General features: G+C 30.4%; 2 protein-coding genes and 3 long non-coding RNA genes across 8 annotated transcripts; 3 read left to right on the top strand and 2 right to left on the bottom strand.

Annotated features, from left to right (window-relative positions):
• Positions 1–1,575: 1,575 nt before the first annotated feature.
• On the bottom strand, positions 1,576–8,722 carry LOC108732885. Its single transcript, XM_018463879.2, has 8 exons — positions 7,842–8,722; positions 6,224–7,446; positions 3,352–3,732; positions 2,852–3,000; positions 2,502–2,721; positions 2,235–2,447; positions 2,051–2,173; positions 1,576–1,720 (listed from the first exon to the last, which is right to left on the bottom strand). Exons 1-8 carry the CDS (start codon positions 8,584–8,586, stop codon positions 1,613–1,615), a joined length of 3,162 nt encoding a protein of 1,053 aa, XP_018319381.1. The 5' UTR covers positions 8,587–8,722; the 3' UTR covers positions 1,576–1,612.
• Position 8,723: 1 nt separating this feature from the next.
• LOC108732886 lies at positions 8,724–9,280 on the top strand. Its single transcript, XM_018463880.1, has 3 exons — positions 8,724–8,826; positions 8,879–9,019; positions 9,074–9,280. Exons 1-3 carry the CDS (start codon positions 8,792–8,794, stop codon positions 9,213–9,215), a joined length of 318 nt encoding a protein of 105 aa, XP_018319382.1. The 5' UTR covers positions 8,724–8,791; the 3' UTR covers positions 9,216–9,280.
• A 6,596-nt stretch (positions 9,281–15,876) lies between these two features.
• LOC108732869 lies at positions 15,877–21,227 on the top strand. 4 transcript variants are annotated; one of them, XR_003231587.1, is made up of 6 exons: positions 15,877–15,955; positions 16,047–16,096; positions 16,534–16,843; positions 17,073–17,224; positions 20,773–20,846; positions 21,040–21,227. It is a non-coding gene; the product is annotated as an uncharacterized LOC108732869 (long non-coding RNA). The 4 variants fall into 4 exon arrangements; XR_003231588.1 differs by having other exon boundaries at positions 15,883–16,096; positions 16,534–16,657; positions 16,736–16,843; XR_003231586.1 differs by having other exon boundaries at positions 15,883–16,096; positions 16,534–16,666; positions 16,736–16,843.
• On the top strand, positions 18,822–19,729 carry LOC112905156. The gene is made up of 3 exons (XR_003231597.1): positions 18,822–19,035; positions 19,473–19,596; positions 19,675–19,729. It is a non-coding gene; the product is annotated as an uncharacterized LOC112905156 (long non-coding RNA).
• Positions 21,228–21,506: 279 nt separating the features above from the next.
• On the bottom strand, positions 21,507–22,329 carry LOC112905155. The gene is made up of 3 exons (XR_003231592.1): positions 22,106–22,329; positions 21,614–21,877; positions 21,507–21,545 (listed from the first exon to the last, which is right to left on the bottom strand). It is a non-coding gene; the product is annotated as an uncharacterized LOC112905155 (long non-coding RNA).
• Positions 22,330–22,363: the final 34 nt, after the last annotated feature.

Below are 22,363 nucleotides of genomic sequence, written 5' to 3'. Positions count from 1 at the left end.
AATTCAATATGTTAATGCATCGCTTATAAGAAAAGGTGACTTTTATTGTGTATATGTATTTAGAAGACCGTGATTTTAGAATTTGTATTCTTATACGCTAGTTCTTCCTCCCTATCAGTCACTGTGAGGTGAGCTCGAAACTGTTAGCACCATTGCTTCGAATGGTCGAAATTCACTTTTGTGAACAATTTGTTTAATCACTTTCTTTGTGTTAAAAATTAAATTTAAAGGAATTATTTGTAAATAGGTATGCAACACATTGTACACTTCAGGGTAAGAAATTGCTGANTATATAAATAAAAAACAAATTAACTATTCAAGAAAAATTATCTGACCTAGAATTTCATTTAACTTGAGATTAAAATTACATTTAATTCTTTTAGACAAGACAATTCTGGATCAGTAATTTCAGGGATAATAAATTAAATTAAATTAAGAGATCCACTTATTCATTGACTATTTGAAATAAAGCAGCATAACTATTGAATATGTTCAAAAATAACATTCAGAGGTACAAAATTTGTACATTTAGTACTTACTATTATTTTGTGCCTATAAGAGGAAAAACCACCCTTTTAAACAGCTTACTTAACTATCTAATATTGTTTTAAAAAAGAACATTAATATTAATCAACAAAAAATAATACAGAGGTACTAAAATTATGTACATAAATCCTTAAAAAACTATTTTTGAAGTTAACTTTTGCCTTGCATTGTCAACAAAGAGTCTTGGCTATCTATATAAATAAAAATGAATTAAAATTAACTAAAACAAAGGTAAGGCCTAAGGAGACAATATTTCTATTAAAATTTTTTTGTTCCAAGTACATCTTACTATTTTAATTAAATGAAGAAACTTCAAAATTATTACATTGAAATTATGAATACTCGCGAAACAAAAATTGTGGTATTTGTGGAGAGCTGTAATAACGGCGTGAGCAAAAGCGCATACATAGTAATAAATAGATATTTTCAACTGAAAAAAATAATCCACTTTAAATATGGCCATGTAGGAGATAAGAAACCTCCAATATCTTAAAATTCACAACAAGAGTACCTCACAATTGAAAATAAATTTAAATGTATTTAAAGTGGAAAATTTCAATTTTTAATCGATTATTATATATTGTAAACTACGAGTAGATATTTAAATATGTTTCCTTCTAGTAGATGTGGCATACTACAAAAATTCATTAGTTGGTGGCGCATTACATATGGGCACATGTACGAATATCAGTATCACAATGTTTCATACAACAATAAGTTATTATGACTAGAATATCCTATTATCACAAAACCAAAACATAATTTAAATTGAAATAGCCTCGAATATTACGTATACTATTTAGATTTTCAAAACATAAAACGAATTTGTTAAAAATAACATTTCATCGTTGTTTAAAAGTAAATAAATTCAATATAAATGTATCATCATTCTAAAAATCAATACTTACGCATATGCATATTTCTTGAAATAAAACGATATTTCGGATTAAAACAAAATTTAAACAAACTAAAATTCAATTAGGGATGTTACGCGATTAAGATTAGTAGCATTAGTTAATAACACACTGGTTAAGAAATACAAAAGATTACATCGTTTTATTAAAGATTAAATGTTGAAGGAGGGCCACAAACGTTGCAACATGGTGTAAGTGTCTACACACGTTTTACTTAAAGCATCTGTTTCAGGAATAGTACTTAAAGGGAAGCATTCTCCCTACAAACAAGTAGCATAAATTATTAATCAAATAAATGAAATGATTAATTAATTAAAAGAAACCCATTCTATCCAATTTTTTACATATTTAAATTATCGGTAGATACGGCAAGTTTAACAGTAAATGTTTTTGACATATTTTCAGCACCTTCACTAGAAGAGAACGCTTGTTACGTGTTCTTTTCTAGGTTGGGTCAAAATTAATCTTTAATGGGCTCTTAATTATGACTCACTCAGACTCCAATTTGGAGAAAGTGGAGGTGCCAAATTTTGTACGTATGTACCTTAGTATTTGTGAACAATTACAAACTTGAATTTTTGAATCCTTACCTCCTCATTTTGATACATCCATAACATCTCCAAAGTTGATAAAAAGGTTTCCAGCTCATCATTACTGGAGAAATAAACAATCCAATCTCCACTACTTTCATGCACCTCTCGACAAGCAAATTCCTAAAATAATAAACAGATTCGTAAAAACTAAAATATTAGTAAAAAACAATAGTACTATTACCAAAATACTCCAACTCTGCTCTGCTGAAGGCAATCTCAATGCCGTTAAATCGCTAATGGAAGCACAAGACAGCACCTGTGTCCCTTTAATCGGCTGGTGAGAACTGCCATTATTAATAGTGTAAGGAAATGCTTCTCTGACAGTTAGAATGTGTTCACCTGTCATTAAAAGTGAACATGACTGAGCAGATATTTTGTCTTTGTGCATATAAGTCTAAAAAGAATTATTTGATATATCTAACGAAATTCTAGAAAAGAGTTTAGTTACTTTACTAGCTGCCAATACAAGCACTTGCAACCACTCGCTAGCAATATATTCATCGGGGGCTGCTAGCATTAGCGTAGTTGCACCAACTTGAAGTTGAAATGTGTGCGGCCTGTTTGGATTGTAAGTCCTTCTAGCACCCTGACAGTTGCCATTTATTAAGGGCAAAACTCGCATGGGCAGTCTGTGAGTTGGCGACGACAACATATACAAGATTCCAGCCCTAAACACAATAAAGACTGTCAGTTTAACTCAAGACATTTTTCCAAGAAAACATCACAAAATTAAACTAAATTAATTTTATTAATTTGAAAATTAAATTATAAAGCCGTTTTGTTGTCAAAAAAACCTACTTTAAAATAAAGTACGCCGTCTCCCATCGAGTATCCCCTTCCATTTTAAACATGAGCGGCCCTTCCTTACTTGGACCGAGAGGAGTTTCTCCCATATCGCTATTGAAATCTTGTACATATACTATACTGTAATGATAGTATTCTTCGTCCTGTAGAAAATTTTCAAGATGTACAAATTATTAGTAAAAAACAATAGTAACTTATGAATGAAAATTTTCAAGAATGTAAAACGGTTAAACTCTAACGTAAAAATATAACAAAAAATAATATAACTTGTAATATTATACGAAATACATCAAATAATTTTTCCTATAGAGCTAGAACTGATACCCATAGGTTTTTAAATTATTTTAATTTTTCTCGTGCTTATTAATATTTTTGCACATTAGATAGGAATTAAATATATGAGCATTTATATGGGAATTAAATATATGAGCATTTGCTCTTCATTAATGTAATAGTTTTATTATAAAATTAATCTGCAAGAAATTATCTTTTACCTTATCTACTGATGATTGTTTGCAAACTGATTTTCTCAAGTTTGCCATATCTCTTAGACTAAGTTGCTTGATTGCTGGTAGAATGGGTTTGTTAGAATCGTTTCGAACTGCCATCTCCAATTGTGCCACAATTTCATTAGTTGCTTGTGTGCCTCTTGTAGTGATAATAAATTGCATATCATTGTCGAAATTGGAAAAGTGTATGGTTTGTGCATTTGGGCCAATCAAAATTGTGTTTAATTCGGTGTAAGGTAAAACAAAATAGTTACAAAACGAATTGTTAGGTTTTAAACCAGTTATATAAATAGTGCTGTATGTAATGAGAAGCAGCAATGGTTGACTCTCACCAACAGTAGTGTAAGCACTACGGACTGGATATACCTATAAAAAAGTAATTTATCTTTGCATACATTTATCATATATAACTGATAGATCCATAGCAATTAGCTAATGTATGATATATGAATAGCTTAAACCAGTGGTTCCCAACCTGTGGGGCGTGCCCCCCTGGGGGGTGCGAGACTGTTGCAAGGGGGACATACAGCTGTTTTCAAAATATCATTTTCGAATACAAACCAAAGAAGTCGAATAGGTGTCAAAAAAATGAATCAGCAAAATAGGTATACGTAATCCACAATCCTCGCCGCGAAAATTATTATTTCTTATAATAAATAATTATTTTTTTATGTATATTTTTACATAATANTTGGACCCGAATTTGTAAAAATAAAATCCCAGCAAAAATAAATTTACTAGGTATTTTAGTTGATATTACAAATTTAATTGTAATAATTAAAAAACGTGAAATAATTTTTAAAGAAACATGTCAAAATTGAGATTATTACAAGTTACCTAATAAATTCTACTATTTCTAAGGCAAATTCAGTCATTTAAAATCGAAAATTGTAATTTTTGTGTTGTCATATAATTTTGTTTTCTCCTTGCCTGAAAACGATAAAAACATTTTTTGGCTTTTCGTACAAGTTTTTTGAGAACTATATTTTCAGCTTGGCTTTTTATTTACAGCTTTGTCATAAAAAATGCATTTAATTCTAATAAATTCTGTGAAAAATCGATTTACCGGTTGGACTGTTAAATAAATTTGACTGAAACGGCAGCAAATACATACATATTTTGTTATTAACAATTTTGTTGCTCGCCAATAATGATGTTTCCATATTGTCTAAATATGCCAGAATATTAATTGTTGACTCTTCCTACAATTTTTAAAAGCTTTACCAAACCAAACTTTGCAGATGTGTCTCTTAGAATTAGTTATTTACTATTTTTTGTGCAAAACTAACTTTTTCACGAAACTTCCGAGCGTAACGCTATGAATAAACCTTTGAAGGAAAATCTAATTTATCCTTGGTCAATTTTTTCCTGAATTTTATTTATACTTTACAGTTATTTTCTATTCTTTGAAAAGTGGCGTTTGGTGAAGTAAAGATTTATGCAAATGTTTCTGTTTTTACTGTGTGTAAAATATTAAAACAATGCACCGTTATATGGTATAAAACTTAAATAGTTTTTACAGATATTCACATATATGTATATATATAGGGAATGCATGAAATTGGAAAAGTACAGGTACCAATATAAAGAACAGTTAAATGAGACTTTGCAAAATGTAAAGGAGCTATTCAAATTAAACATATTTGATGGATGAATCACGTGATTCAATTTGTTTTTGCAACATCAAAAATTACAAAAAAAACTGCGGTGAACCGTATACGTTGAGTACGTAATTGTAATATTTATGTATCTCCGTCCGTGGTGTAGGTTAATGAAACCGATTTTTCGACCAAACCATCAACCTCACTTGATCTCCTTGGACGTTGCCAACTAATAAGCGAACGGTTTGGTGATGCTTTTTTGTTATTCTCCTTTATTAGAAGTTTAAGTCAACTAATTTTACGGTTGCGAACGAAACGTGTCAAAAAATGAGCACTGATCTTTTAACTGGTATCTTCTCAAGCGTGAATTTGAAACTTTCTTTCATATATTTACACACAATAAATTTTTGTAATATTGCACACATGTATGTACTTGCACACGTTCTATTGTATTCTTCAAAATTAGTTTTTCAATTTGCACTGAACAGCAAAAAGTTTTTGCAATCAAACGGTAACATGCCATCAAGTTATTATAAATAGTTAAAGTCAACTAAATAACGNAATATCAGTAGAGTATTTATGAAATTAGATTGTTAGAAAAATTAAAGGGGCGCAACCATTTTTTTTTTTTAAAGGGAGGCGCAGGTACAAAAAGGTTGGAAACCACTGGCTTAAACTGTTAATATAAAAACGCTTTTTTGGATGAAGTGGCCCTTCTTTGAACATTCAATCTAACGAGGAACTATAAGACAATGAGGCTGATGAAAACAATTTTAACCGATATTAATTTAAAATAAATATTTCGTTCTGTAATATTGAGCTAGCACTATTGGTACATAAATATAAATTACAGAAATGCAAATGTGCTTTCAGAAACAGCTCTGATGGTTTTAATTAAATTTTAAGGGTGTAATGGATCTTGGTAGGTATCATCTACGGAAACATAGTTTTTATTCAGTTTTACTAGCTTTAACGAAGAATAATCATGTTATTTTGTCCCCATTTTTCCCCTGTTATTATCATTTAGAAATCAAACTTTGAATACTTAATACAATGAACAAAGTTTAATTTCCAAATAATCTTTTTTGTTTAATCTAACATATTATACAACCCTTCATACACTCTCCACATAACGAATGAAATGTTAGATTTCTTACTAGAAACGGTTTTACAAATAGTATATTTCTTTTTTTATGTTAGAAAGGTTTTAAATGTAAAATGGAAATATAATCCGCTAGTAATTGTAATGTTTTTACCTTTAATAAGTCTTCCTGGTCATCTCTCAAAACTTCTCTTTTTAACCGAGTTCTTAAGTTGTAATTTACACCTACATTTCTTTTATTAATTATTTCTAGCCCTTTTTCAAGTTCTTCTTCAATTTGTTTATCCAACTCTTTACTGCTCTGCAAATCAGGTCTGATACCCGGAATAAAAAGTGGAAGTCGATATTTCTGTTTTTTGATTTTGCTTTGCTTCATATCCAAAAGTTTTTTATTGGTAACGTTACGTAGATACTTGTTGATCAAAGACATTTTCGATGATGTTGATTTTAAACCCTGACATACTTTCGAAGAAACTTGAGATTCCATGTCAAATTTATCATCATCAATGTCCACTCTAAATGAATGTACAGAATAGTGGTTGGATTTGTTGATTTTCTTTTTTGGGGAATTTAAGTGCCTGGTATTGTTTGTTTCGGTAAAATCAGTGTTATTATCGGATATATCAGTACACAAAGAGGTGCGTTTGAGATAATTATTCATTTTGAAATCATCTAATTGGCTACTTTCGCCATCACTACTTCTTTGTATGTTACCTTCTTTGGTTGGCGTTGAAGTAGTGTAAACTTTATCAACGTTTTCGTGTTTTTCTTGATGCGGTTCTTCTTTGCCTTTCCTTTTACCAAAAAAACTGAACCCCTTAATCATCTGGTAAAACGAACTGCTTTTTGTTTTTACTGGTTGTTCAAATGTTTTCTGATACTGCTCGTATTCATAAGAATAGCTCACACCTCTATGTTCATATATATTATTGTCACATAATATGATATTGCCGGGCAAATTCTGCTCAGAGGGATAAATAGGATGAAATCCTTCACCTTTTGTAAGTTTCAAATTGTTTTTTGCAGATTCTAAATTCACGTTTACATTTCTGTTTGTAGGAGAGGACTTATTTAACGTTGGTTTTGATACAGATAATTCTTCCAAACATTTTATTACATCACTAGATGATGAATATATGTGAATATCCTCCTGACCCTCAGGTACACCTCGTTCAGCAAAAGGAAGTGAACTTGAAAAATTGAACATGTTTTTGAAACTACCAAATATATTTGCATCTAAAAGGTTTGTTTCAGATTTCTTTTTACGAACAGTAACTTCTTCTTGTACAATATCCGTGTCGATACGATTCCTATGTTTTGTTTTCTTAAGACAACTTGACTTCGGCATTTTTTGCGAGGGCTCATTAGTTTTAATACCTGTCAAAAAAAAACATTTTATAGTTATACTGTTTCAAAATGGTAAAGAAATTTTGCTAATTAAAATTCCACATTAAATAACAACGAACATAAAAAGATAAAACTTGATCACAGTATGTTTAATTAAAAAACATTCTGTAACTAAAAATTGTTTCGATTTAATGATTCATAAATTACCATCAATATATAGTTTGTTTAAAATACTTAAAAAATGGACATTGACATAGTTATCTTTGCTTTTTTAACATTTAATTGACCAAAAGAAAATACTATTTCTGATTAAATAGGTTTGTTCATAAAAACTAATTTAAATATTTAAAAAGCTTGCATCTTCCCCAGAAAGCAAGTTTTTAACATTAAGATACTTGTCTCAGTATTTATTTAATTTTTCTTACTTTCTTCTGAATTGGAGGTCACATCTTCTTCATCTATTGAGCTTGATATACTATTACTTGAGCTTGAAGAGGAAGATGAAAATCTTCCCCTCTGGACATAAATATCTGACTTAACTTCTCGCTGTGGTATTTGTTTCTCATAAAACGGAGCATCTCCTTCTGCTGCCCAACTATACCTACCCACTACTGTATCAGGCTTTTTTATGAAGCCCCTCTGAAAGAAATTCGTTGACACATCTGACTCATGAGTTATGAAGCCATGGTTTATATGTATATCATCGATTTTAGTGCTATTCAGTATGTCTTCATGAAATGAAACCCTCTTTTTAGGGGTATCTGATTTGGATTTCTTACGTCGTTGACGTCTAAATACAATTTGCTCATCTGTAGATGTTGGAATATGTTTTTCTGGAATTTCCGGTTTAATTTCGGAATTATTGTTTGTTAAAATGATTTTTAAGTTTTCATTTACTTCCTCAGACATGCTTACATGCATATCTTCTCCACTTTGCTGAATTAATTCGGGTGGTTGAATGTTGCAATTTTGTAATGTGTAATCAAGTAATTCATAGCTATTTAGAGAAATATTTGATAAATCCATATCATATATTTTTTCTGGCTTATCAGACACTGTGCAGCAAATCTTTGCCTCAAGATACTCTTCTGAAGGCTGAATACCATAAGATTCATTCAATACAGGTTCCATAACACATTCATCAAAAGTTTCTGTTTCTGTTACTCCCATAGCTTCTATACTTCTGATATACTTCTCTTTGTTAAAAACTGCACTAGAACTATCATAGTAATTGAAATGAGAATTATGGTTTGCATCAATGTCTAATGAAATGTTTAATGATGGCTTGTCATCCTCTGTATTTTTAGGATGAGAAAGGAATAGGGCATACTTTCAATTAGAAACAGGAGAAGTAGGAGAGCGTATAGAAGAGACAATGATTGGACCTTTTGGATTAGAGATTCCTTATAAGTACTTAAATTCAAAGAAATGTCTTGCTCATTATTTAATACTTTTATTTTAGAACCTCAGAACACATTATTCCAAAGAATTTGAACCACAAATGGCTTAAAGAACACGAATGTGATCCTGATAAAAAAGAAATAAAAGAATTTTTGTATAAATATAGAGAAAGGCAAGCTTTGGAAGAAAGAAGAGCTAAAGTGTAATGAGTAATAGTTTAGATGTAGTATTAAAAAATAATTGCTTGCTATTTTAGGAGAAACTTTAATCATGTGATTAATTTAATGAATCGATTTCCCAATCTGGATATGGAAGCAATTAAAAGAGATTATCCTGATGTGGATATTGAAAAAGCTAAAGCCAGTAGAAAATACAGACCCATGTTTCACAAAGATTAATTCGATGATGTAGATACTCTGGTAGTGTATATTTTCCATTATTACATTTAGTATTGAGAAATCTTTTTGATGCAGTAAGTTATTATTTAAAAAAGCTCAAAACATTGACTAATATTTATTAAAGCTTCTGATTAAATACATATGATAGTGGCTATAATATATATAAATAAAAAACAAATTAACTATTCAAGAAAAATTATCTGACCTAGAATTTCATTTAACTTGAGATTAAAATTACATTTAATTCTTTTAGACAAGACAATTCTGGATCAGTAATTTCAGGGATAATAAATTAAATTAAATTAAGAGATCCACTTATTCATTGACTATTTGAAATAAAGCAGCATAACTATTGAATATGTTCAAAAATAACATTCAGAGGTACAAAATTTGTACATTTAGTACTTACTATTATTTTGTGCCTATAAGAGGAAAAACCACCCTTTTAAACAGCTTACTTAACTATCTAATATTGTTTTAAAAAAGAACATTAATATTAATCAACAAAAAATAATACAGAGGTACTAAAATTATGTACATAAATCCTTAAAAAACTATTTTTGAAGTTAACTTTTGCCTTGCATTGTCAACAAAGAGTCTTGGNAATATTTTAAGCAATTGTATAATAGTAATTTCGTAAAAGTGTTTGTTCCAAAATAAAATTATTGAACTTGGTGATTTTTACAGTTGATGTGAAGGAAGTTAATGAGAAAGAATTGATATGCCAGATACTTCCGGTAGTTTTTAGACATGCATACCAAGACACTTGTTAATCACATTAAAACACGTGAAATTAAAAAAAAAGTGTCTACGCGATAATTGCGAAATTTTACCCTTTTCATATCTTTTAAGTAAGTATGCCACGCCCTTTCGGCTAAATTTGTTATCGAATAAAGTACAATTCTTTAAAATTGATGAAAAGATGGTAAAATATTTTTTCTTAAATAGACTTTAAATTTAATTAGTAAATTAACACGTACCAAGGCCATTTTGTTTATATAATTATCAAATATCAATTTTTTTAAAAATTTTGCAATTCCGCCATGACGGTACTTTCAATGTCATCGGCTCCCGGACTGTGAGAACGCTGGCAAAAATCTACGAGTTGATTCGCTTTTCTATATAACCAAAAATTCTGATATTAATTTTTTATTAGTTTAACATAATTTTCTGGAGACTTCTAATTAAGAATTGCTCCATCTCATCTTTCACCGGATCGTGGACTAACATTTATTAGTGTAACATTTATTGTCAATACGTCGTAAATGAATACATACGGTTAGACTTTAACAAGACAAGGGAACGTTTAAAATTGTTCGCATCAGCTCTAATTTAGTCATTTTTATTGAATTTGGATTTAACTGTTTTTTAATAATTACATTACTGGGATTAATTAATGAAATTCCCAGTACAGGAATTATGCCATAAATTTTAATCTGCATTAATTAATTAACTGCAGCCATTAAATGCAGTGAACTGGAAAAACATGTCGTGTTACAAACACATATTTACAAAAGTTTAATTAAGGGGCTTCGTAAAACATGCACCCTTGTGATTCAAAAAGTCGATTTTTCAATGTTTTGGTGCACTTGTTAAACCACACCTTGGAGATTTTATTCAAAATGTAGATGTAGTTATTATCATTGTTATAGTCTATGATTATTAAACAAAATTATTTATTGGGAAAAGGGTTTTAGATTATGTATTAAATTAATTAATCACCGTTTTGCTTATTTATTAAGACTTCTTCAAGGTTTTAAATAATTTGTACAATCGTCGAATTGATCAATTGTTATGGCATGAAGGTCATATTTTTTGGCTTTCCTTTTTACCAGTGGGGTTCTCATGTTAAACTTATATAAATTTTTAGATAATGGGGGATAATTAATTTAAATTATTAATTGAATCTAATTTCGTTGGTGTTCAAAATTCAGATTGTAAAAAATGACTCTAATCTCGCCAAATAACCAANGATAAAGGATGTCGAAAACTTGAAAATAAAATATTATTTATTATTATAGTAAAAAAAATCTGCTTCAAAACAATAAAAATCAAAACAAGGTATTGACCAGTAAAGGAAAAAAAGAATGCAAATTAAAATATCCAAACAGTACCTCGACAAGAAATGTTATCAGAAACAGAACTACACTAAGTATTGGCTTAGCTCATATTACACTGAACTACTTCCATTTTATTCAATAAAATATTCAATAGATTAATAAAATAGTATAATAAGAATAACTTTCAGAACGTACACCAAATGTCATTTTTGACAACTGTGACACATGCGTAGAAAGGACAAAGATATCGATTTTCTTCTACATGCCAACTAATCGAATCTACACGAAAGCTGACGAAAGACAATTCTAAACAATAGGTCCGTCTTATCTATGGGTTTGGTCGTGCAAGGTTTAATCTTATCTATACAGAAAATAGCAGAATCTATTCTTTTAGTTTTTACTTATACTTATAAGTAGATTATATATACATTTAGATTAAAAATGCCCATAAATAGTGTTATGTCGAATATTACAACTACTTTATTGTATTTATTGTAATGGTGAAGTACATTTTAATGTCGAAGTTGGCAACCACTGGGAACATGTTAAATGTACAGTGTGCAATTAACCCGGCACCATATGGGGAACTTTTATTACTTTATATTAATTAGTGTCAACTTTTCATTTCGTATAGGCATGATTGCAAAAAATTGATATTTGACTATTTAATTTTGGGTTTTAGGCTAAGCAAAACTTTTTATCAAGAATAACTTTTTTCATAAAACCAATAATAAGAAAGTCTCCTATACGGTGCCAACTTAATTAGACTCACAGTATAATAAAAGTTGCTGTTGTGTTGTTTTTTATATGATGAATACCATGAGTTTCCTGAGTTTATTATGAAATTTTACATAAAATATCATGAAAGGTAAGCGGGGGACAGGATTAACATGTTTAAAACAAACTGTTTTAAAACACACTCTAAATTAAAATGTTTTAAACTACATATTGGTTATAAATATGAAATAAAGAAAACATGTTACAGGATTGACATGTTTAAAACACGTATTTTAAACACTATTAAAAATACAACTAGTCAAAGACATCAAGGCACCACGCCAAAAAACATGTTTAAAATTTAAAGCACTTAAAATATGTGTTCAAAATAAACTTAAAAATGTTTAGAACATATGAACACATGTTTAAAATGTTTTGAGATGTTTTTTTCACAAATTTAATAAAAAGCGGCATTTTCCACACTGATATAATGTGACACGTGTTTTAACGAAATAGTTTTTTGCAAAATCAAAGGAAATTATTTATAATTCTCGGTATTTTTTTGACCAATTTTGAAATTTGGGCGCGTAAAATTTTACTCACAACAGTTGCGCAAACTTTTAAATTTCAATGATATATGCCCAGCTGGTTGTAAGGTAAAAATGAGTTTTTGCGAAATCATAATTTCAGTTTGTTAACCAGTTGTGAAATTTCTCTTTTTACCGTGATTTAAGCAAATTTAAATTTATATGATATAAACGCAGCAGTGTCGATAGGTGGCATTTTCTTTGACGAAAATGTGTTTTTGCGAAATCAAAAGAAATGATTCACGATTTTTGGTTAATTTTTAATACAATATTCTTTTTGTTTCAGCTTTCCGAACAACTTGCTTGTGATAGGGAATTCCTTACAACCCATTGTCATNTGACAAGCCATCATTAAACATTTCATTAGACATTGATGCAAACCATAATTCTCATTTCAATTACTATGATAGTTCTAGTGCAGTTTTTAACAAAGAGAAGTATATCAGAAGTATAGAAGCTATGGGAGTAACAGAAACAGAAACTTTTGATGAATGTGTTATGGAACCTGTATTGAATGAATCTTATGGTATTCAGCCTTCAGAAGAGTATCTTGAGGCAAAGATTTGCTGCACAGTGTCTGATAAGCCAGAAAAAATATATGATATGGATTTATCAAATATTTCTCTAAATAGCTATGAATTACTTGATTACACATTACAAAATTGCAACATTCAACCACCCGAATTAATTCAGCAAATAAAATACCTGTAAGAGAGACAACAAAATCAATAAAATTTCAAAGAAATTACAATTATTATACATAAACTGTCACACCATTATTATATAAATGCAAGATTAGGGAGAAAAAAGCCTCCCTAACCTTATGTGGCCTCCGCATCTCCCCTTATAGCCACCCTATCCACCCAAACGAACATTAATTTTGAAAGTGTAAACAAATAATTAATTTAATTTAACAATTATACCAAAAAATCAATTTAGAAGCATTTTACACATCAACCTAAGATGTGATTATAAAGATATAACAGTTTATGCACTAAAAAACAAAATACCTATAAGAGAAAGACAAGAAAACACATGAAATTTCAAAGAAAACCCTTATAAATGCGCTGAAAGTACTAAAATTCATTAAAGATTTTATGCAGTCCTAGCAAAAAAAATTTTATGGTTGCAAATTAGGAGGGAGCACGTTAAATCCCCATTTTATAAACGTCGTTTTTATTTCTTGATAAATTAATTTATACCACACTAAACAATTTGAAAGCTGTAAACTGTAGTAGAGGAGTTGTAAAAAACTAGAATTATGTGGCAAACACTTCAGTGATTATTTTTAAGCCGTCTTTTTTAAAACAAAATTAGAAGTGCTACTGCTCCACTGACAATAAAAATACTGCGCTGTATAGAAAGTTGCCTACGCAAACAACGAGCAATCAGGAGCAATGTTATTTAAAATCAGACAAAATTAAATCTTCTCTGGCTGGAGTCAACATAAAGGTAGAAATGTTACAGTGTGAATCAAAATTTGTCAGCAACTAAACTTTTCGATATTAATAATATGATCTACCTTTATTTAGTACATAAGCAGTCCAAGAAAATAATTATGATNAAATCTTCTCTGGCTGGAGTCAACATAAAGGTAGAAATGTTACAGTGTGAATCAAAATTTGTCAACAACTAAACTTTTCGATATTAATAATATGATCTACCTTTATTTAGTACATAAGCAGTCCAAGAAAATAATTATGATTATATAACACTAAACACTGGCGATGTAAATCAATGTTTTTCATTTTGTTTTTGGATATTTGTTTAATCCGGGTATTTTTACGTTGTGTACTGTACATTACAGTTTTTATGCCATTTCTGATTGATTATCAATTCTAAAACTGATAAAAAACTGTTAACATTATTTGAAAAAACTGTGCTGTTTATTTTTCAATTAAATATTCAGTTATTAAGGAAGATGAGAGTATAAAAATGTAATAAAGTAGCAATGGTCAAGAAGATACTCCATAATCAATAATACGGAATGTTTGGGAAGAAAAATAAATTTTCCCCGTTTTTTAATTATCATGTAAAAACTAGTTTCCTTATTCTCCCTGACATATAGGAACGTGATAATAATTGGAACTAGATCAGACATATTTAGTTTTTCAAATGTACAATATACAACGTTCCACCGAAGTTTTTGTCACTTTTAAGAAAATTGTAATACAAAAATTACGACGTGTCCGGTTTTACTTTGAGCAAAGATACATTGGGTAGAATCTATTTGAAGTGAAACTTCTTTACGCACGGCAGGGTAAGTTCGTTTCATACGAATTGCTATGTAACGAAATCATGCAACAGATGTCTCCCCTCTACTCGGCTACGTAGTCAAGTTGGTAGTGGGGATTGCTTGAGCCGTGAGCGCGCTTCAATGCAACGTTCGTTACAGGAAACTCCGGCATGTATAGTGTAGCCCTAACAATATGTGCGTGTTTGTGTATGTGCGTCTCACTCTGCAGTCGAAACGACGCCACTGACGCCAATTCCTTAACCTCTTTCCCGGTATGTTTGTGTGTTTGAAGAAGTTTCACTTCAGTAGCGTGTTGTATATTTACACGTTGTATTTTTTTAAAATAGAAATAGGTGAGAAATTATATAAAACAAAATTCACAATACTATTTTGCACGTCAGAGGAAATGTGATGATCACGGAGGGTGGGGGGCTTATTTGCTCTTAACATAGTGTTTAAATATTTACTTAACCATCTTAGGAGTCGTCCATAAAATACGTTATTCAGAATATCACCTTTCTGGACCCCTCCCTCCCTCCCTCTTTGTCAAACCAAGTCGCACTTTCAGTGACCTTCATCTATTACGTCATAAGAGATAATCCACACACCCCTTTACAAACGATATCTTGGAACTAAAAATAGCAATGAGAATATTATTTTCTATCGTAATGAAAAATTTTAAGAACTGCCAAGTTAAGAAAAACATTAAAATGAAATTGGAGAATTGCGAACGTCCCATTTCCTTGGACCCCTCTCCGTTTTGTAATATGTCGTCACACTAAACAATACCCCTCCATCCCTCTTATTTACGGACGTATTTTATGAACGATTCCTTATAGAGAATTCAATTTAAATTTGCAATGTATGGCATATATGTATATATAGTATTTTATGTTGTTCCGCCATATTTTTTTTGTTTGGTTTTAAGATTAAAATAAGCAGGTCATTGCCAATAGGTTTTTAATTAATTTACATGAAAATATTGCATTAATTCTTAGGAACTGACATAAGTAATTAAAATATGCTATTAGTATCATACTTTTATTGCGGTTTTTTTTTGCAGGAGGGTCAGTTCCTATTTACGAATTAACCTGAGTTAGTATAATTGAACGCACCTACAAAACCTATTATCTATGTAGTGTAAGTATAAAAGGAATTTTTATCTGTGGATCTTCCGGCGATCTCATTACTCATTTTCTCATTTGTAATTTTGTTTTCGGTCTTCACGTAGATGGATAAGTTGTCGTTTTTGGTGTCCATTAACGGAGACAACACCTGAAGGTATTTAGCCTTAATCTTATTCGATTTTCATTTGATTGTGTGGAATGTGTTTCTATTTAGTAATTGATGGGTTTCGATTACCGTTTGGATTTTTTTTGGCGTAAACGACTCGGTGGCGTAGTGGTTTCGTGTTCCAATATGGTGGTCAATCGAGATATATTGCCTGTCCACTTATCACTGAATTTTTAGATTCTTAGTTCATTTAAAGATGAACAATTAGGATTTTGTTAGAATTTTTGAATTTTGAGAATTGTTTTAGGCGATGATTGTAGATTTTTCATACTGACCGGGCCACGTTGTGAAGAATTGTTTTTGATTTATAGATAAAATATTATTCTGCCCTTAAAATTCTAAATTTCTTTTAGAAAAATTCTTATTTTTGCCTTGTTATTCTGTAGATTGGATTTTAATGACTGTTTTTTTTTTCTGTAATATAGGTTTGCTGTGAGATGACATTCTTGGTTTAGATGGGGAAACTTACAGATGCAATGTTTATGGCAGTCAGACTTATTTTTATTTCCAAAAATGCTTCTAATGAGCTGGCCAAAAATTCATATGGTGGTAACAATAGTAATTATCATTAATAATAAAATAACAAAGCCTGATGAACATATAATTAATATTAAGTTGTTTCAACAGATTAATTTCCATTAAAACATAATAAGTGAACATGAAAAGGGTAAATTAAAAGGAGCCGAAACGTGGAGAGGGAGAAACTCACATTTCTTTCTCTTGGACTCAGAAAGGGTAAGAAATCTTTTAACTATTTTATGATGTGCTTATAAAATGGTGTGTGATTTTCCAAATCTTGTATTCCATTTGTTTAACCATAATTACTATTATAATTTTTTACTCTTGAATTGTAATTGTTGATTATTCAGTTTGATAGTCTATTATTTGATTGATGGAAATTATGATTCTTAATATTTGGAAACATAATTTTTAAAATGAAACTAACATTAAATTGTTTCAGCAGGTTAATCATTTAAATACATTGAATGAACAGAGACAAAACATAAGAAAGATTCGAAACATGGAGAAGTGGAAACCCATTGATGCTCCTTCCCCTTGGACTTAAAAGGTGCAGTTTTTAGGAAACATGCATTCCAATTGACTGATGTGTTTAAGGTTACAGATGTGATGTGTCTGTCTTCAATCAATGTTTTTCATTTTGTTTTTGGATATTTGTTTAATCCGGGTATTTTTACGTTGTGTACTGTACATTACAGTTTTTATGCCATTTCTGATTGATTATCAATTCTAAAACTGATAAAAAACTGTTAACATTATTTGAAAAAACTGTGCTGTTTATTTTTCAATTAAATATTCAGTTATTAAGGAAGATGAGAGTATAAAAATGTAATAAAGTAGCAATGGTCAAGAAGATACTCCATAATCAATAATACGGAATGTTTGGGAAGAAAAATAAATTTTCCCCGTTTTTTAATTATCATGTAAAAACTAGTTTCCTTATTCTCCCTGACATATAGGAACGTGATAATAATTGGAACTAGATCAGACATATTTAGTTTTTCAAATGTACAATATACAACGTTCCACCGAAGTTTTTGTCACTTTTAAGAAAATTGTAATACAAAAATTACGACGTGTCCGGTTTTACTTTGAGCAAAGATACATTGGGTAGAATCTATTTGAAGTGAAACTTCTTTACGCACGGCAGGGTAAGTTCGTTTCATACGAATTGCTATGTAACGAAATCATGCAACAGATGTCTCCCCTCTACTCGGCTACGTAGTCAAGTTGGTAGTGGGGATTGCTTGAGCCGTGAGCGCGCTTCAATGCAACGTTCGTTACAGGAAACTCCGGCATGTATAGTGTAGCCCTAACAATATGTGCGTGTTTGTGTATGTGCGTCTCACTCTGCAGTCGAAACGACGCCACTGACGCCAATTCCTTAACCTCTTTCCCGGTATGTTTGTGTGTTTGAAGAAGTTTCACTTCAGTAGCGTGTTGTATATTTACACGTTGTATTTTTTTAAAATAGAAATAGGTGAGAAATTATATAAAACAAAATTCACAATACTATTTTGCACGTCAGAGGAAATGTGATGATCACGGAGGGTGGGGGGCTTATTTGCTCTTAACATAGTGTTTAAATATTTACTTAACCATCTTAGGAGTCGTCCATAAAATACGTTATTCAGAATATCACCTTTCTGGACCCCTCCCTCCCTCCCTCTTTGTCAAACCAAGTCGCACTTTCAGTGACCTTCATCTATTACGTCATAAGAGATAATCCACACACCCCTTTACAAACGATATCTTGGAACTAAAAATAGCAATGAGAATATTATTTTCTATCGTAATGAAAAATTTTAAGAACTGCCAAGTTAAGAAAAACATTAAAATGAAATTGGAGAATTGCGAACGTCCCATTTCCTTGGACCCCTCTCCGTTTTGTAATATGTCGTCACACTAAACAATACCCCTCCATCCCTCTTATTTACGGACGTATTTTATGAACGATTCCTTATAGAGAATTCAATTTAAATTTGCAATGTATGGCATATATGTATATATAGTATTTTATGTTGTTCCGCCATATTTTTTTTGTTTGGTTTTAAGATTAAAATAAGCAGGTCATTGCCAATAGGTTTTTAATTAATTTACATGAAAATATTGCATTAATTCTTAGGAACTGACATAAGTAATTAAAATATGCTATTAGTATCATACTTTTATTGCGGTTTTTTTTTGCAGGAGGGTCAGTTCCTATTTACGAATTAACCTGAGTTAGTATAATTGAACGCACCTACAAAACCTATTATCTATGTAGTGTAAGTATAAAAGGAATTTTTATCTGTGGATCTTCCGGCGATCTCATTACTCATTTTCTCATTTGTAATTTTGTTTTCGGTCTTCACGTAGATGGATAAGTTGTCGTTTTTGGTGTCCATTAACGGAGACAACACCTGAAGGTATTTAGCCTTAATCTTATTCGATTTTCATTTGATTGTGTGGAATGTGTTTCTATTTAGTAATTGATGGGTTTCGATTACCGTTTGGATTTTTTTTTGCGTAAACGACTCGGTGGCGTAGTGGTTTCGTGTTCCAATATGGTGGTCAATCGAGATATATTGCCTGTCCACTTATCACTGAATTTTTAGATTCTTAGTTCATTTAAAGATGAACAATTAGGATTTTGTTAGAATTTTTGAATTTTGAGAATTGTTTTAGGCGATGATTGTAGATTTTTCATACTGACCGGGCCACGTTGTGAAGAATTGTTTTTGATTTATAGATAAAATATTATTCTGCCCTTAAAATTCTAAATTTCTTTTAGAAAAATTCTTATTTTTGCCTTGTTATTCTGTAGATTGGATTTTAATGACTGTTTTTTTTTTCTGTAATATAGGTTTGCTGTGAGATGACATTCTTGGTTTAGATGGGGAAACTTACAGATGCAATGTTTATGGCAGTCAGACTTATTTTTATTTCCAAAAATGCTTCTAATGAGCTGGCCAAAAATTCATATGGTGGTAACAATAGTAATTATCATTAATAATAAAATAACAAAGCCTGATGAACATATAATTAATATTAAGTTGTTTCAACAGATTAATTTCCATTAAAACATAATAAGTGAACATGAAAAGGGTAAATTAAAAGGAGCCGAAANTTGTTATTTGAAATACTTATCTGTTGATGTTCATACGTTGTGTTTATTATAAATGCTCTTAATTTGCAACAATAAATGTATTCTTAAACAAACCTTATTTTATTTAATCACAATATATAATAAAATTGCTAAATAAACCTCGTTTTGATGTAAACAGTGTTTTACTTATTAAAAACAACACTAAGACGTCTATTGAGAAATTTAATTTATAGTTATAATACTGGAAATGAACATAAATTTGGATAGTAATAGTTCAATTAAACGTTTCAAAGCCAAAGGATGTAGAAAAACGAAAAACAAAACTGCTATATAGTTGATCTCGCTCTAAAAATTGGTACTTTGTAAAAGATCTTTTGCGATTTATGATCTCCTAATACAAATGTTGAAATTTATGAAAACTTTCAGTTTCGAGCCAAATACGAGGGTTAGTCGAAAAGTAATTGAATAATCTGTTTTTTGAAATTTGTTCAGTAACTTTTTTACCAGCCCTCGTATACGACGCAAAACTGAAAATTTTGTTAAATCTGAAAATTTGTATTAGGAGAGCATAAGTTGCAAAAGATCTTTTTCAAGTACCAATTTTTAGCGCGGAAAACGAAAAACAAAACTGCTATATAGTTGATCCCGCTCTAAAAATTGGAACTTCGAAAAAGATCTTTTGCGACTTATGCTCTCGTAATACAATTTTTCAAATTTAACAAAATTTTCAGTTTTTCGTCATATACGAGGGCTGGTTAAAAAGTTATGGAACAACCAAATTTCAAAAAACAATTTTTGATTTTCCATTACTTTCTGACTAACCCTCGTAATTGGTTCAAAACTGAAAATTTTCATAAATTTCGACATTTGTATTAGGAGAGCATAAGTTGCATTGGATCTTTTTCCAAGTTCAGAATTAAAGCGCGGGACTGACTTCAGCTTTTTTTCAAATTGTTCAGCTCCTAAGCATATGATGGCTTTGGTAATTTTCAAAAATTGACACAATTTCCTTTTTTTTTTATAGTATTTATGCTATTTTATTCCTGATGTGTTTAAGGTTACAGATGTGATGTGTCTGTCTTCTGTTATATGACATTTCATCATCGTCGATGGTATTATTTGCTCTCTATGGTATCTATAGTTTTCTTCTCTAACAATTATCTATTGTTTACAGTAATAAATTGACATTGTACGTCTATGATTATTTCTGTTATCTATGTCTTGAATAAAATTGACAATCCATCGCGATTGCATAATGCTGTTGTTTTTCATATTTTTATCTAATTTAATCTCTTTAATTATTGTTTTCTATGTGTTTCTACAGATCGTCCAAACATACGAGAGGAAAAATTGCAAGTTCAGGTTGATCATAGTGAAACAACCAATATCTGCAATGATTTCGTCTTTCCTGAGTTATATCCTTGATTTTGCTGTTTTCGTCTTCAACTTGCAACCTTATGGAGTTAATTTTCAGCAGATGAGTGAGAGCAAGAGGACATTATTGGAATTCCACTGNAAGAGGTAAGCACGGTTAGACTATACTACAACTACTAAACGTGTTAGTAAATACTACTACTACATTACTACTATTACAAAAAAATAATAAAAACATCTACAATCAACAATTACTTGAGATAAAATCAACAAAAATAAGCATGCAAATAAAAAACTAATTCAAATTAACTACAAAAAAAACACGCAAAATAAAAAATTAATCTGAATTTGGACTAAAAGAATTATTTAGAATTAATTATAATTCTACTAGATAGAGCATGCAAGATAAACAACTATTTCAACTACGGGGTCATCTTTGTCTTCTCCAGCGTCGATCTGAAACAGATAGGGTGGTAACAGATTAATAAAGAGCAATTAAAATTAATTATATCAACTATTCTCACCTTAATTAACTGTAGACTGTAATGTTCGAAAGTTTGTAGGTGTGAAAAGCACACCGAATCCAGGAGGAATATCAGCAGAAAATTTGTTGTTTCAGTGGAATTCTCTTGCTCACTCATCTGCTGAAAATTAAGTCCATAATGTTGCAAGTTGAAGATGAAAACAGCAAATCAAGGATATAATTCAGGAAAGATACCACTGTAGAGATTGGTTGTTTCAGTATGATCAACTTGAACTTGTAATTCTCTCTCATTTCTTTGGACAGTCTGCAGAAATAGACAAAAAATATTAATTAAACAGATTAAATTAGGTAAAATGTGATAAACAATCACCAAAAAAGCAAGTAAAATAGCTACATTTATACAATGGCGACGAGTTGTCAATTTTATTCATGACAGATAAATATTAAAAGTAATAGAAACAATCACAGACGTACGATGTCAATTTATTATTGTAGACAATAGATAATTGTTAGAGCAGAAAACCATAGTTACCATAGAGGGCAAATAATCCCACTGATGATGAAATGTCATACAGCAGAAGACAGACACATCACATGTGTAACCTTAAATACATCAGTGTCAATTGGAATGCATGTATTTTCTAAAAACTGCACCTTTCAAGTCCAAGAGGAAGGAGCTTTAACGGGGTTCCACTTCTCCATGTTTCGAATCTTTCTTATTGTTGTCTCCTTGTTCATTTAATGTATTTAAATGATAACCTGCTGAAACAATTTAATATTAGTTTCATAT

This window comes from Agrilus planipennis, unplaced genomic scaffold (genome assembly GCF_000699045.2).
Source record: "Agrilus planipennis isolate EAB-ADULT unplaced genomic scaffold, Apla_2.0 scaffold31, whole genome shotgun sequence".
NCBI classification, from domain to species: Eukaryota; Metazoa; Arthropoda; class Insecta; order Coleoptera; family Buprestidae; genus Agrilus; species Agrilus planipennis.
This window is presented reverse-complemented; position numbering and strand designations above follow the sequence as displayed.

What these genes read in the sequence shown, in the direction of transcription:
- LOC108732885 (XM_018463879.2), bottom strand. Translation starts at nt 8,586, where the DNA reads ATGGGAGTAACAGAAACAGAAACTTTTGATGAATGTGTTATGGAACCT. An exon ending in AACAATCATCAGTAGATAAG is followed by an intron (nt 3,001 to 3,351) that starts GTAAAAGATAAT and finishes AATTTTCTACAG; the next exon opens with GACGAAGAATACTATCATTA. An exon ending in AGCAGAGTTGGAGTATTTTG is followed by an intron (nt 2,174 to 2,234) that starts GTAATAGTACTA and finishes TTATTATTTTAG; the next exon opens with GAATTTGCTTGTCGAGAGGT.
- LOC108732886 (XM_018463880.1), top strand. Translation starts at nt 8,792, where the DNA reads ATGATTGGACCTTTTGGATTAGAGATTCCTTATAA. An exon ending in GGATTAGAGATTCCTTATAA is followed by an intron (nt 8,827 to 8,878) that starts GTACTTAAATTC and finishes CTTTTATTTTAG; the next exon opens with AACCTCAGAACACATTATTC. An exon ending in GAAGAAAGAAGAGCTAAAGT is followed by an intron (nt 9,020 to 9,073) that starts GTAATGAGTAAT and finishes TTGCTATTTTAG; the next exon opens with GAGAAACTTTAATCATGTGA.